This window comes from Ixodes scapularis, unplaced genomic scaffold, assembly GCF_016920785.2.
Source record: "Ixodes scapularis isolate PalLabHiFi unplaced genomic scaffold, ASM1692078v2 PGA_scaffold1__304_contigs__length_218370807, whole genome shotgun sequence".
Classification (NCBI taxonomy): domain Eukaryota; kingdom Metazoa; phylum Arthropoda; class Arachnida; order Ixodida; family Ixodidae; genus Ixodes; species Ixodes scapularis.
Window position 1 is genome coordinate 15,438,884 of NW_024609846.1, and position 16,738 is coordinate 15,455,621.

Genomic DNA, 16,738 nt, shown 5'->3' on the forward strand with positions numbered 1-16,738 from the left:
AAATATCACTTCAGTGACCAGAGATGTCATCTCGACACTACGAAACAAACATTCTTGCTAAAAACAAAAGAAAAAGGTTATTTCATTGCATTTTGAGCACGAGTATAGCCGAAGCAAAGATAGTTTTCATTATGAATTTAACCGGTGACTGCGCCAGACGAAGAAAATTCAGTTGACAGTGGTAGAAAAAGTAACAGTAGAGGTCACTTCCACCAGCTCCCCTGCTCACTCACCGTATTTTCATTACCAGTTTGCATCGAGAGCAATCCCGCACATTTGCACGAAGCAAGTAAGATCATAAATGCAGGCAAATAAAAGTGTACAAAGGCGTAAACATTTTTTCTTATATTTTTTTATTAACTCGAAAGTAGGTGCCTTCAGGATGTCTCATGGTTTTACAGACATGTTGTAGAGCTGATAGAAGGTAGATCCCTTCGGGATGTATTGTGGTTCTACAGACGTGTTGTAAAACTGTAAGAACCTCGTTACACACTCTTTACGGGCATCCTCCGTAGCACACGTGGAATTTTTGTCACTGTGACTTCCATGTTCTATAAATTTCGAAATAAGCGAGTCCACAAAGTGCGAGACCTTCACAAAGAGTGTAGGTCTCTCTGGGTGAAAGCAGTCATCTGGCCCGTCAGAAACCACACCAATAAGAGTCCACCGACCGTTATCTTCGTACATCAAGGGTCCTCCGCTGTCTCCCTGAAAATAAAGCGTAAGAAATTATTAGACTGAATTTGATGTTTTATACTACACAGAAAGATTCGAAATATGTTTTTATGAAACCTAACACGTTTCTCCGCGTGATTTACTAGCAGTACTACTGCTAATGTTACAGCGTTTTGCAGGTTTTCATGTTGTACCGCATAAGCGTTAATGTTTCCAACGTTCTACTGTAAGAGACACAAATACCCAGAACGAACAAAATAACAGACATCAAGGTGTTGCTTGTAAATTGAAAGCATCTATTTGAGAAATGCTCTTGTTGACCACAAAGGGCGGACAAGGTTATTTCTCTATGCTTCTATTGTAAGAGCAATACACATCCGCCGTTATTCACGTAAACTTTCAACATATTGACCAGTGTTGATATTCGTGGACACAGCACTGCAACTCAACCTTTACGACATTGATTCATACTAAGCTGCACAAATGTTGGCTCTCCAAATATTTCCCTTGATAGCAATAAAACATAAACAAGAGGATTTAAACATTTTTTCAGATAAGTACGTTTCTAGTATTTCTAATGGGGAGCTGTTCTACAAAGTTTTTGAAAAGAATAAGCTCGTAATTTTAGTCGTGCAGAACAGTGTAGAATCTAACTGAGCGTACAAGAACGTTACCATCTAGATCGCAAGCAAGGCGCACATCTGGACATAACAAGACGTCATGATACTTCGTTTTATGACACATGCAAGCCAAAAAAAGATACAACTCATCCATGATGCTAACTCTTTCATTGGCGCGTGCTTTCAGTGAATAACCACAGGTTTCTCTTAGTAACACATTGAGAGTGCGGTCTGATTATTGTGGTCACAAAAAATATTGAGTTAAAGTGTCGAGCATTTCACACAAACATGTTTCACAAATTAAGCGCAGCCGAACTCACAAATACTTCTACAGAGGCAAAAGTATGTGTATCGCGCTGTAATCTTAGGAACTATTTCTTTGAAACTTTCCTTCTCAGAGCTGGTTGACGTTGCCAAAAGGACCGCGCGAAGACCACCCATGGGCGACGTTTGTTGAATAGAGTTCATCGAATAGAAAGGAGCACACCATGATCACTTGAACATGGGACCGGTTGCCATCGAAACCTTAGCAGACATTTGGGTTGTGGTTTCTGTCGAATCGCTGCTGTGAAACGACTAGATAAAGAATTTAATTATCGGGAGCATATGCCTTGTGGATCTGTAATCTCACAGCAGCATCGGGGAGGGTGTATGATAAGTATAGGAGCCGTGTTTCCCTTTCTGCTGCCCAGGAAAACAAAGAAAGCGGGCCAGGCGATTCACTGTGGCTGCAACATCACAGCCTTCGACTCACCGCCCGACCAGGTAGACACGAAGCAGGTAACCCGGAACTCCTATCAGACAAAGCGGGATATAGCCCAGATGAGCAAACAGCGGATTGGGAACCTGCGCAGTCCGGCGGAGTGACTGAGCGGAACGTAACATTTTCTTTCTGCTCCTCAGGTGGGTGCTTCTTTTTTTCTTCTTTCTTTTCGCACCGCACACTTCGCTGGACTGCGCTCTCCCGTACTGAGTCACTTTTCACATCGAAGAAAATGTTTGTTTAGCATGTATGAAAGAGGTGATGGATGATAGTCAACTGTTAAAATGCACAAAATGCAACAGCCTGTATCAAAATGGGAAGTGCTCGAAAGCCGCATAAAAAGCCGAAAAAGCGGTAAATCCGCTGACTTGGCTCTGTGCAACCTGTAAACTAAACACCCAACGTCAAGAACAGCACGGAGATGACCAGATTGTTCAGGACACTGCCGAAAGTTCAGATCACGGACAAGCGGCTATATTGGCGCAAAAAGTGCAGAAAAACAAACATATGACCGCGGTTTTGACTACGATTGAAAACATCGAAAAGAAGCTGAATCTGTAGTCTGTGCAGGAAAACGCGAACTATTGTGAATCAAATGATGAAAAGACCACCTGAAGGCAGGATTGAGGAATGTATAAAGCAAAACGTTGGAGTAACCGATTACTATATTATCAGTAACAACTTCAATAACAACTTCGCTAAAGTTGTACAAAATTTGCACCAGCCAGTAAACAATACACAGACACTGGAATGCCACTGTCGAATGTACATTACTCGGCATACCGATACCACAAATGACAAGTACAGATCTAGAATATATAATTAACAGTATGCCAATCATAAAACCTGCGGGATATGATCAACTAAGACCGCGAGACATAAAAGTGAACTGTAACAACTTAAATCATGTTTTGCTGGCGGTATTATACCAGATAAACTTAAGGTTGCGATAGTCCGACCTGTTGATAGAAAATCTTGGAAAAATGAATTAGGCAACTGCAGGCCCGCCGCACTAATGTCCCTCATCTCGCAGATAAAGGAACGAGCTGTTTTAAAAATTATGACCTTCTTTTGTGAGCAATATTCACAAATTACCAACACCCCACGCCGTAAGGCTTTCGGCAACAATTTTGTACTACGTTTTTAAGTGAAGCCATGACGTATAGCATGAACTAAAAATAGGTTCTAATAATGTAGTACTTCCAATACTTCTTGACCTGACAAAGGCATTTGACACAATTGACTATTCCATATTACGACATAACAAAGAAAACCTTGGCTTTCAGGGGAACTTCCTATATTTGTTTAAAACTCACTTTTCCAACCGGACTCAACGAGTTAGGAAAGAAAAATGCTTCAGTGACTCTCTGCACAAAACTTGCGGCGTGGCTCAGGGATCTGTTTTAGACCCTATGCTTTTTTTAACATCTACGTGAACGGTCTTGCCCAACTCCCTCTAAAATCTAACCTCTATCAGTACGCCGGCGATACAGCATTAGTCCTGGGAAATAAAAATTAATATAATGCAGTCAAAAGCATGCAAACTGAATTCAATAATATAATGAACTAGCTTTCTGAAAACTCTATATTTGACAACAATGAAAAAAACACACCTTATGTGCCTTCGAACGCATCAAAATGGTATTAACCTTACAAAACTCCCCTTTTTACATATGACTCAATGATCAGCGCAACTGTACGCCACTTTCATTTACCAAAACACAAAATATCTAGGCACGTAATTTGACGAGCATCTATTGTTAAATTCCCATGAAGATCATCTAATAAATCACCTACGGACAATATCATCTTATACAGTTTGCGGAAGCCCGGGGACATTTGGCTAAGACGATTAATTTATCAAATGTTGGCAGAGCCAAAACTAAGTTTTGGAAATATTATTTATGGATCCTGACTTCGGAACACAAAGAATAACTAAGTTAATAAAAGTGATGGTGCGGAACATCGCCTATGAAGCCAAACTTGAAAATATAGTGCTTGACGATCACCTGTCAGAACCTGACCTATTGAAAGTGAATAAACTGCGCAAATTTGTCAATCTATCGAATCATTACTTCATATCCGAGTTCAAAATGAACACCATCAAAGAAAGTCAACTGATAACACGGAAACGCTTCAGATACCAAAAATATAGACTAACTAACGAACTAGGCTCCGCATATTTTATGTGCATGCATATGTCAACCAACTTCCTTAAATATTTCACACCCTCCACTCCTTAATACCTGTAAAAAAGGAAAGGAGGAAATCGTGTATAAAGAAAACTGAAGCTTAACTAGTCGTTCTCCCGAGCTCTTTTTTATTTTCTTCTGCGTACCTTGGCCGAGTACAAGATTAACAATGAAGCGAAATCTTCATGCGTTCTCCAATTCCCTGAGTACAGCATTAAAATTACTTAAAATTACTTGTAGATTTCCACCAGATACCTTGACAAAGCGCGTTGGTTTATTAGTTGCCATCGTGTATTTCCCCTTGGGATACCTGATCCTCGTTTTGTCGTTTGTTGGAATCATGACTGTTTTTTTGTTGTTTGTGAGTATTTGGCAAATTGGTCACACTGCAATTTCCCTAGTAATTGTACGTGACATCTAAAATGTAACGAACACATTTTGTCTTCGTTTTGTTTCTCTTGTGCCTCAACACTGAATAGTTTTTGAAGAAAATGTTTGTAGGATTTTGAAAACCGAGTACCCCCGTAGAAAGATAATTTGAATGGACTGCCCGTTCTCACGCACAAGCACAAAAGTGCTTTGGTGCGACGGTTTTTTTTGTACCTTGATTCGGATCTGCGAAGAAGCTATTATTATTATTATTACCTAAATGCGGCGCGCAGCTCTAATTTCGAAGCTGATTGACAGCGCCACTAACGGCAGCGTCCGCCTTGCAACGTACAGTGAACCGCTACCCATCCAGGCCTCATCTAATGCTCCCGCGGCGTCTAGGCCAAATCTGCACCCTCCCGCGGTCATCTTTTTCGATTTTGCTCTGGCGCATCCGCGTCCAGTGTTGCTCTGCATGTATTTTCATGTTATTCGACCCGCAGCAGTTCTCAAAGCTCATGCTTAATCGTGTGTCTCGAACAATACTCCGCCATGTTTTCGTTTATCTGCGGCGGAATGTCCATCTACAGAGCGTTTATTTGTTCACCGGGCCGAATATCACGACTGGACGATATTCCTCACCGCCGGTAATTAATGATGTCTATAGTAAAAAGTATGTATTCCTTCACTAATAGTCTGATTGCTCTCCCTCGCCGGCGGATTGAATATACGTACAGGAATATTGGTGATCGTGGTGGGTTTCACGTGCATATGGAGGAGATATGTCTTTTCGATCTCCAGATCTCGTTAAGAAAGGAAACGCCGATTATGACCCAGAACGTGTCCTTTCTTTGGGTAAAAAGTATTGATGTGCAATCAAGTTGCCACATCATGCGGAGAACGTAGTTTAGTCACACAAGCAAATTGAAGATGCCTCAGATAAATATAAATATCATTCAAAACTTCTAGACAAATCAAGATGCTTGAGGCAAACTTAGTTTTTTCACCAGATGAACGGAGCGGCATTTACTTCCAAAGTCCTGCAATGCATGGGATACACTATTTGAGATATACTCGTCTCAGTTTGATGAGAAAACGTCAAAGCCTTTCGGGAGAGAAGGAAAATCAATGCTGAATCATTTCCTCCGTAAAGTTAGAGAAAAAATTAATTGGTGTAAAGGTCTCGTGACAGATATTTCCTTGCTAAATTTAGCGGGGCAAACAAATATTTTCCTGTTAAAAACCACGTGACAAGTCACGTGATGTAAATTTCTTCTTTAACAATTGCAATGTCTTTAAATCGGATTTTAAAATCACGGGACATCAATTTTGTTTCCATATTTGACTAAAAAACTAAATTGGTGCTCAGGTAACGTGATTAAGATTTTCCTGCTCAATTTAGCGCAGGAAACAATTTCTTAACGTGAGAGGACAGGCAACGTCAATTTCCTCGCTAAACAGCGGAGAAATGATGACACGGACGGAGGGAAGATCGGCTGGACAAACATTTAGGATTAAAGGGTTACACTAAAATGAACTGCATGCTTTATGAACTTAGATGCAAGAAGAAATAAGATTTATTATATGATATTTGAGTGTTGTAGGAAGCACAATTCAAGGATTTTCTTTACTCACACGACATGATCCTCCATTTGTGCAAATGATGTAGTCAGGAACTTCGCTTTTCATTTCGGAAGTGCATTGATCCTTATCAATCAAATCATGTTTCCGTTCCATCAGTGTGTTTGGGATTCGAAATGATATGATTCCTCCTGGTTCCGTTTGCGATTCCACGCTAGTTACTTCACTTGATGTTTTGTTTACGGGTTTCTGAATCTCAGGGTCGCCTATTTCGTCTTCGACTTCAAAATAATCTTCATATTCATCTAGACTGTGATACTCTGGGAGTAAAACAAATATTTATTTAAAATATTAATAAAGGCCATATGAATGATTGTACATTCCCGGGGCTTATTGGTATGCCAGCATGTGTGAAACACCAAAACCACAGTCTGATCAAAGTATAAGCTATATGTCACAAAACACACAAGAATACCTTTTTAATTACCAGCTCAAAAAATAAATTATGAAATCATTCGAAGTTGCGGAGTTGTATTTTATAATGAATCGCGTCTGTAGTAAATATTAAGATCAGGAAATTTACCATATATTTGTCCCCAGCCTGCAACATAGGATGCACTGCTTGCAGGGGGATCGACACAGTTTTCCGGAAGGCAGATTGGCTGAATATAGTCAGTATAGTTGACCTTCGTTTTTAATTTTACAACAGCAATGTCTTTCTGCGAAAGTAATATAAAAAAGCATGATGCACAACATTTAAAGGTGTTAGGACCGTTGCTTTTTACGTACCATGAAGAGGTGACAGTTGTCTTGAATAGGGGTGCAGAAGCTTTCAACTTCAATACAGATCACCTGGATTTCAGAATCCTCATTGTATTCTTCATCTAATTTTGGAGATACTTCCGCATTTCTGGTTTTCTTTTCTTGTATATTAGAATCTTGTGCAGTGTTACATTGAGAAACATTGGTTCTGAGTGTGGTTCCAAGACGAACTGAAAACTCATGAGCCTCTTGGTTTCTTTAATCATAAAGAAAAAGCAGAGAGAGTTACTGTTACCGAATTCAGTAAGTTTTATTTATCTATTTATTTATTGATTTTGTACATACTGGGGACCTTTCGAGGTCCAAGTAGGGTGGGCGGTAAACATAAATACCGCTACAGAAAATAATGGTTGCACACAACCACTTTTTAATTTTACATTTACAAATAATATACAAATTTAATTAATAGATTTGAGAGAGAACCTGCGTTCTACCCCTTTGACAGGTACAATATCGTTTATTGGCCTCAAGTTAGAAATTCATATTGAAGTTCAAACGCCAATTTTCTCACCACGTGTAAACGGAGTGCCTGACACACGATAATTGTTTAAACTTTAAATAAAATTTGATTATCGGGTGTCTTGTCTAATTATGTGCCGCCATCAAATGCGAATTTCACGCTGCAAAAAGCAGAAACGCGTGTGTCGCTTCATGCCTCAAACCGCACTGCACAGGGAGTGGCTAAATAACCCTTGAAACTAACGAAGAACGGACTAGGAATGTGCGAGACAGCAATTAAGCATTATATGAAAACAAATAAAAATACATATTTGCATTAAATTTGAAAAGAAAAATCACTTACCGAAAACAATGTGCTGCCGTTACTATATGTTCCTCGCCAATTAAGACCCCTCCGCATACAAAGGTGTCGTTTGAATTATAGATTGCGACCATCCAGGGCCAGTGTTCCGGGAGAGCCTCGGTACCATTGATGATTCTTGCAGAAATATGTTGTACTTTTTGGCGCTTTCCGCACTTATACTGCGTATCATTTTCGTCTGTGCGTGCTAGACTTGCAGACTCTGTAACCATTCAGTTACCGAGTGCACATTCAAACACACAATTTGCGGTGAAAAGCGTGATTGCAAAAAAAGTGAATGTATGCACTCCTTTAATATTCGATTTTGGAATGCACAATTTTGTTTTCTACAAATAGGCAACATCGTTGCAGAGTGTATCCTACCTGAGATATGGCAGGGATAGTTTTGGGTTTAAGGTCGTAAAGTGCCATGATAAAGAAGGAGGGAGTCGTTTTCTGTAATGCATTAAAACTCATCGCGAAACAGGGACAGTTCTTTGCGTACCGAAAGAATTATAATTCTACAGTCTAACAAAAAGCTAGTTGTAGCTGCATCTATGGCCATTACGGCTTTTTCACTAGCTCTTTCACCTCAAATATTCCACGGACATTAAATTCGGTTGCCATACAAGTTAAGCAAATCGGGAAAGTGATCATTAGAGAGTTTTAGTAGATCGTTCCGATGACTCCGACAGCAATGCCCTATACACCGTTGCTGTTTTTTCCCAAGCATCTTATCGTTATCAAAGGTATTCTAGGTATGGGATCAATCATCGAAAGCTCTCTATTATGACTTTATGTGCCTACGCACTCATTTTTTTGGCCCTTCCAGCGACATTTTCGAATACAGTGGCTTACACCGCGTGTTCCAGGTTTGAGAGAGTACGTCTGTGTTGGCCGACTGCGCTGGGCTGTGAGTTCTTCAAAAAGAAGTAGCAGCCTGCGTAAGCGAAATTCCGGACACTGGTTGTGGCTAAATTGATCCGTTTTATTTCATCGTTTGTGTCTTGTGGCGAATACAATTTCTCCATGTTTAAAAAAAAGCAATGTATAAGTCCTTGAAAAACAAAACAAATGAAAGCTATTTTTGGTCGCCCTGTACGCGAGAGAACAAAATCAAAGACAGGTGGAATATTTGTTGTATTTTATGCAGATTTTTAAGATGCCCTACACTCAGCCGTGTCGACCTACAAAGATTTCAACTGCCGAAAATATTTTTCCACTCAAGAAAACCGAGAGTCATTGGTATTTCTCGGTCACAACATGACATCCAACAAGTCTCATCAATCGAACAATAAGTTGCACGTACCGTACGGTGCCGCGTGACCCGAAAAAAGGTTTATTTAAGAAATATCTCAGGAAACACGGCAGATCCAATATATAGTGTGACGAACAGTCCATTCACGGCATTGGGACGGAATGCGGTTTATTTTAGGGAATTTTATGAAAAGTTTTTTTTTTTTACATTAAAAAAAAGGGATTTATTTGTTCCGCAATTTACCCTGGACCCAACAGCTATGTTTTGCGACGAAAGCAAACATAGGTGGGAAAACATTTCGAAGATTATCTCCACTGAATCAATCATCGAAAAACATCGAATGGCCTGCGTCGCGAACTGTTTGATGCTCGCTTTCTTCGTCGGCATGCTGCGAACGCCAAGCCGTCGACGAGACCTGGTATTCTCTGGTTCTCACAGAGGAAGATAATACCAAAAAGGGCAAGCATCCTGAACAGAAAAATAAATCAAAACTTTCAAAAGCGTCCGGCAAACTCCTAAAGAACAATACAGGTGGGGAGTCGCGCTGACCGGGTTTCAACAGCTTAGAAGGTTCACAGAACTTTGTGGCTGACAGTGGTCGTCCGGGTCGCAAATTGAGGAGGACGTAGAGCTCTTTTGAAGTGCGTAGTTCCGCGAGCTACTTGAGCGCCGATCGAAGCCGCACACGAGAACTCTTGACTTCTAAAACGCCACGAAAATGATGGACTATACTCGGGGACGTCTCTCTGTGGCATTGAGAGAAAGCTATCAGGGGGCGGTGCCAGAACTGACGTCTGTCTAACCGGGCCAATTAGGACCAGACTTCCTTGGTTTTGGTTTCAGTTTTGGTTTTGGCGTGACTGACACGCATCTGCTACTGCTACTCATTTCGTATTAGAATGGCAGTTGAGGTCGCTGAGTTTCGATCGCCGATCGAGTATGCAAGCATAGTGGCGCCTGTTTCCCAATGTTTCATTCGTTTTTAAACTGAAGTCAACGGTTTCACTGAGGTGCTCGGACAGTATGACAAGGTAATTTAGACCGTGTTAGATCACGTCGAATTTTGTTTTTCTTGCGACCGACACAGATATAAGACAACAATTTAAGTAATGCCTTGCATTTCATCACCGCTGCGCTGGTTTGAGGTCATAAATGGGGAAACACTTCTGTTGCTGAAAAATCACAGCGCGGGGCGAAATACAAAAATAGGAGCACGCGCAGTCTGCGGCGCGAAGTCAAACTCTATTTGGATAGCGTTGAGTTTCCGCTAAGCGCACGAGGGGACGGGGGGGGGGGGGGGGGGGGTGTTAGCGCACCTCAGCTCAGAATACGCATAGCGAAAGCTCTATTAGCAGAACCCAGGGATCGGCGGGCGCAAAGCCCATTCCTTCTCATTTAGGCCGGTGGCCTCGCTGCCGGTATCCTTGAAGAATAAAGGGTCAAAGTTCCCTGTGACTCACTTATGCGTACACGTTGCCCACCAATTTCTTGGTTTGCTGTGACGACTTTTGGTGGACAAGCATTGCGAAAATCCTACGGGCGAACAGCGGGCGAGCTCACAGAAGGCACCGACAATACACAATACCGATGGCACCTAACGACGAACACGAAAACGACACCGTGTTTGTTTTGCGTGGAACTGGAAGACCTCCGGTGAATTTAAATTAAGAAAACCCGAAAGATCTAAAAAAATAAATTCTATACGTTTGGCTCATCTTGAATAATGTTATTGCATTTTCGAATTAGTCCACAAATGGTAATGATATGTACATTTTTATTTTGTTATGTTACGCCCAACAAATTATTTACTTATAACTATATTTGGTCGTGTAGTGCAACGACGTGTTGCCGCTCTGTAGCTGTTGATTCATTGGTACATTAAGTTGTTATAAAGAAAGGCGACAACAGGGCTCTGAAGTTCAGAGCATCAGGTAGTTACATTGGCCATCGCGAATTATTGCAGCGGGAATGTTATATTTACTAAAATATGTATCCCTTGTGCCATTTAAAATCAATGTCGTGAAAAGTAAACCTTAGTTTAAAAAATATGTTTTTTGTAAAATTATTGATTGCTGCGATTATCACTGAGGTAAATCTGCTTTCAGAAAGGAGGGTATGAAAGTAAAAAAAAAAAAAACTGCCGAGAGAGCCAGTGATTTGTTTAGCGGGCAGTGATGTACTTGTTTTTGTGAGCTCGGTTTGTGCATGTGATCCCTGTATGTGGACGTTTACGTAACCCGTTACAAGTAACGAACTTACAACTATTTCATTATAATTATAAGTAATTGTGTAAGGCAATATTTACATATTTTACAGAACAATTGTAAAGTAATTGCATTAGATATTTAGGTAAGCGAATGGTTTAATCCGTCATATTTTCGTTTTTATTCACGTAAAAAAAAGTGGGAATATCAACACCAAACAAATTTGTTCATTTTATTTTCTAAGATGAGCATTACCTAAATCACATTATCACTTGCACTTATGAAGCGCAGGGCCTGGCAGTCTCCAGAGGCTCAAAGCCTTTTCAGGTCGCCTAACACCTAGATTCATTTTTTGTTTTACCATTTTGTTTGCAACTGCAGCTTGCTCGCCTACAAGAAAAGAGGAAAGCGCAGTTATATGAAACCTTGGGTCTCGGTCTCAAGTATACTCCCAAATCTCCCAATATCGAAAAATTCCCTTCTAAAAAAAAAAACAAAAAAACAAAAAAAAAACTGTCTAAGTTTAGGCGAGTTTGTATAGAAGGTCTCTGCCTGTCTGTTATATTAGCCATTTCACTCTTTCTTTGCTTTCGAACACACAGAGAGGAGGATATCTAACGATTGCGCGCCATCCAAAAGCTCGAGACAGTTAGCAATGACCTCTTCGGGTATAGTAACTACGAGAGCTAGTATAATGTCACAACAAGAGTGGAAGTGCCGTATTTCGCTGAAACACAGTTCACCACCGAAATTGACTGAAAACGGCGTAACTGGCAGGTTGCTCAAAATGATGAACGAGCAGCTTTCGTTATTTTGGAAATGCAATTGTTTATTTCATTTTGTTCTATTTCTTTATCTATTCTTCTTGAAGCTTCAAGCTACCCACATTCCTGTCACTCTTGCGGTGCGTCCGCTGTTTGTGTCCTAAATAAAATGGCAATCTCTTTTTTGTTGCTGCTTTCTTTCCATTTTTGGGCACATCGTCGGTAGAATGCGTATTTTTACAGGAATCTTTCGCGTTATTCTTAGTCTCCTCAATCCAACTGATAAAAAAAAAACAATAGCTGCCGTCAGTCTTAATCCTTTGGTAAGAATGTTAAAGAGTAGAATCACGACTTGGCAGTCGTTGGTTCACGCAATGGAGCGACGCTGCGCTGCCGTTTCCTCACCAGACATCAAGCTGAAGAACCCTGCGCTGTGGGACGGCCGACCCGTGCTACACTCGTTTTGGACTTCGTACTGATATTCTATTTGGGTTCACCCTACGACATAAAGTAAAAGTAACTCTGTGAGACTAAAAGATTACTCCTTGAAGCAACGAACACTTACTTCTATGTAAGAGTAATTATAAGAGCAATTAGTTACAATTTTGCTTTGGGTAAATGTATATGTCATTGCAGATATTTTTTTAGTGGCGTGTACAAGTCTGCATGCCCGTGATACGTCCAGCCGATTGATGATCTCTGTAATATTTGTGCAGTATAAACTGAAGGAGATATGGAGCTAACTGCGTGAGCCATGCAAATATATTTGTGTCCTTTAAATTGGGTTATACCTTGCACCACCTAGACTCTTGAGCTAAGTGGCAGCTATATATTTTTCAGGAGTTCCATATTGATTCTAAACCAATGTAGTGGTTTCTACTTGGTCTTACGGATGAGACTATTTGCCTTCACTAAGTTCCTTGGTTAGTGACTGTTAAGGAAACACCTGTTACTAGGTGTGGCTAAAGGTTAGTAACATATATCACAAGCAGTTACGAACAGAAAGTTAGTAAGCACTACGACTTTATTCCTTGGAGTACATTTTACTTACACTGACCAAAAGGATAACGAAAACAGAACCAGCGTTTTTTTGCTGACGCAGTGCATTAAGCAGCACGAATGTTTAACCGTCAAGGTGAAACCCCGGATGAAACCTTTGACCAAGTAAATGTTTGTTATGAGAACATCGCAGTTTTACGACCAACAAAGAGCAAATAATTCGTGCGGTTTCTCCTTTTATAAGCTCGACGCATGCAATGGAAGATGTTTTAATATACTGAAATCAGTATGAAGGGCTTCTATAAGAGACAACAGCGGAAACTTAAGAACAACTGTAAAACCAGAGTAATACTGCTCATGCATTATTAAAAAGAAAATAGTTTCCAAACACGAGTTACTGCAACACCCTTGTTTCGAATGCCGCGTGCCAGATGTTTTCTTGAACGCATTGCCATGTGAAATTCGAAGCACGAATCTCGCGGTGACTTGCGTTAGAATAGGAATGCAGACTGCATTTTCTATTATGTATAAGCAGTGCGAGTGCGGCTTCACGGTACAAACCACACCGACAGTTGAATCAAATGATTGTAGCGACTCCCTCAACGAACGTTCACTACGCTTGGTGCAGATGGGTACAGACAGAGATGAGGCAACGGAAAGCAATGCACTTCACTGATTAGCAAACCATATTCTCAACGTGATCGCGGAAAGTGGTGCTCCCAAAAAACTACAGAAGGGCTTTTTAAATCTGGACGTGAACAAAAAATAAAATCTTAAGGATTAACGAAATGTTTGTCATTAGTTAACACATGCACCAAGCTTATAAAGCCAGCATTTCGACGCGTAAACTAAGAGTCTGCTAAAATCAAATTTACTGCGCAGGCGAGCTGTTGTACGATCATGGTGAAAAAAAAAAACCTTGAGACAAGAAACGAATGAAGGGAACAACCACAACACCGTCCCTAAATTAGAGACAGTCTTGTGGTTGTCCCCAGTTTTCGTTATTTGTCTCCAGGTTTATTCACAATGACGAGTCTGCTATTTCGAATGAAACCTGATTTCAGGATTAACACAAACATTTATTTTAAATTTGTATTAAAAATTCTTATTATCTACATACCGTGAGAAGAGCGAAAAAGTATATCACACCGAAGTAAAGGTATATGCTAAATTAACTTTAATTAAAGCAGATAGAACGTTTTTGATGTTCTATAAAGCTAATTTTCCTTTCAAGGCTGAGTAATTTCAGAAGGTGGCAAACACAACTGTATAACCATAGAAGCGTCAACTTGTATTGGAGCCTCTGAGGGGGATTGTTTGATTTGTAAAAAGAAAGTTTATTATCATTTTAATCACTGACTGTCCTCTTCAAAATCGTTTCCTTGCAGAAGTTGTCGCTCACATGCTTATTACCTTGTAGTGCATTGTTTTAATACGATCGTTTATTTCAACATACAATGTTGTCGAGATCAATATAAGTCTGTAATGTGCAAGACAGGTATTGGCGGAACAGCCCCTATAAGTAGAAATATATATTTGATCTGATTTGAGTCTCGATTTGGTTTTGGAACGTGTTAAAGTCAATGCAGATCTCTCGAGAAGCAACGGATGCATTATCGTGAGAAAGAATAATGTTAGTTGTGTATGGGTAACTGGCTATTAGATTATGTAATCAAATGATATGAGACATATGCGCCATCTCTACACGCATGTTGGGTGAGACTTAGCGCAAAGGTTACCACGGAGTCAAAAATCCATGTGTTGCTAATGATTTTGAATAAATTTGTTAATTATTATCACTTCGCTAATAATTATGGTTTTCTCACTCAACAAGTAGTATATATGAAGTCGTATATAAGATAATAAACCGTAAATATAGGGTGGCTAAAGTCGCCAGGCTCGATCTAAAATGGACCGTAAAAATCGACGCCTGCCCGTAGCCCCTCAAACTTTTCGTCAAAGGTGTATTTCATAGGTCGGTTTTTTCTTGTAGAATTACAAAGCGTAGTTCTCTTTCTGTAAAAAATAAGGCCAAGAAACTTGCCTGGGTCAACGGCGGGAGGCGACGCAGACGACCAAGTCAAGGTGCGGGGTGTGTTTGACACTCGTATTGATAGATGGCGCTACCTCCTTGTTTCCGTCAGAGTTCTGGTTTCGGTTTGCTTTCAATGAAATATCGAAAGTGCCCGCGTCGACCGTGGTTTATTGACACCAACATAATCGGTTGTGTAATCTACCTTTGGCGTGAAAATAAATGCAGACAATGATAGAAAAACTTCAAGTAACAAAAATAAAAGAAAACGCGGTTGCATAACGACAACGCTGACGGCGCTCTTGCTGCCGGCGGATTTCGTCTGCGTGTCGTCTGCTTTCTTTCGCTGGTCGGTTGCATCCTCGGACGCTGCTTCCGAGACCTTTTCTGTCGTGGTTGGGGAGAAAACAGCCACAATGCGTCACCTGACCGTCGAAGAGAGGGCAAAAGTAGTCCTTTGGTTTACAGAAACCAGGAGTATGAGGCAAGTGAGATCGAAGTTTCGAGCCACTTTTCGCAGGCGTCCGCCCACCCGTCGGACTATCCTGCGCTGGGTGCACCGATTCAACACGGAAAACACTGTGCAGACCAGGCTGCGAGTACTTGAAGAGAGGTCGCCACAGCAGAACAAACGACACGCCGTGCTTGCGGCATTTGCATTGAACCCACGCCTGTCCGTGCGGCAAGTCGCAAGACAACTAGGCATCAGTAAAAGTTTCGTCTGGATGGTGATCCGCCGACAAATGTATCCGTACAAGCCACAGGTTCTGTTCGAGCTGCAGCCAGATGACTATGAACGGCGAAAGCAGTTCTGCGTGGACGAACTTGGGCGCATCTCCACAAACAGGAACCACCTTCCGTTTCTGCTTTTCCCGGACGAAGCTATTTTTCATCTGGATGGGCACGTGAACAAGCAAAACACCCGCTGCTGGTCCGAGACGAACCCCCACTGGATCATTGAAGAGGCTATCCAGTCACCAAAGGTCGTAGTATGGTGTGGACTTTGGAGGGAAGGCGTTGTCGGTCCATTCTTTTTTGAAGGCACGGTCACCGGCGACGCCTACCTTCGCATGCTCGAACAGGACGTCTTGCCGGAGCTGGAAGCTTCGCACATGCAAAGGGAGGTGTGCATCTTCCAGCAAGACGGAGCACCACCGCATTACGCCACCGCAGTGAGAGACTGGCTTGACAGAACCTTTCCCGGCAACTGGATGGGTCGAGGGTCACCGACAATGCCCTGGCCCCCACGGTCCCCTGACCTGACAATTTGTGATTTTTTTGTTTGGGGTTTTGTGAAAGCCCAGGTCTACGCAGTTCGCGTACGCTCGATGACGGAACTAAAAGAGCGGATTATATCCGCCTTCGATGCGATCACGGACAACATGCGGGAGGCAGCCTTCAGGGATTATGAGCGAAGACTGCACAAGTGCCTCCAAGTTCGAGGTGGACATGTGGACTGAAGACAACGAGAACTGAAGATCACATATCTATCCATTTTGCACATATGACCAGCGGCTTTGACAACCGCGAAAACCGCGGGCTCCTACTGACAGGCTCTTTTCAGAGCCATTAATTGCTGTTTATCTGGAGCTTGCTTTGGCAGCCTCCCGTGTCTCAAAAGTGCATGCGGTGTAAATAGCATCCAAAGTGACGCATGGTG

General features: G+C 41.4%; 1 protein-coding gene across 1 annotated transcript in view; it reads right to left on the reverse strand.

The window, feature by feature from the left end:
• Positions 1-387: 387 nt before the first annotated feature.
• Positions 388-16,738, reverse strand: part of LOC121836173 (clotting factor G beta subunit-like) — a 36,225-nt gene continuing 19,874 nt past the window's right edge. The window contains exons 2-6 of the mRNA XM_042290993.1: positions 7,825-8,044; positions 6,990-7,218; positions 6,784-6,919; positions 6,255-6,520; positions 388-708 (exon numbers count right to left, since the gene is read on the reverse strand). Of these exons, the coding sequence (XP_042146927.1) occupies positions 388-708; positions 6,255-6,520; positions 6,784-6,919; positions 6,990-7,218; positions 7,825-8,044 (1,172 nt within the window). The remainder of the gene's footprint in view (positions 709-6,254; positions 6,521-6,783; positions 6,920-6,989; positions 7,219-7,824; positions 8,045-16,738) is intronic.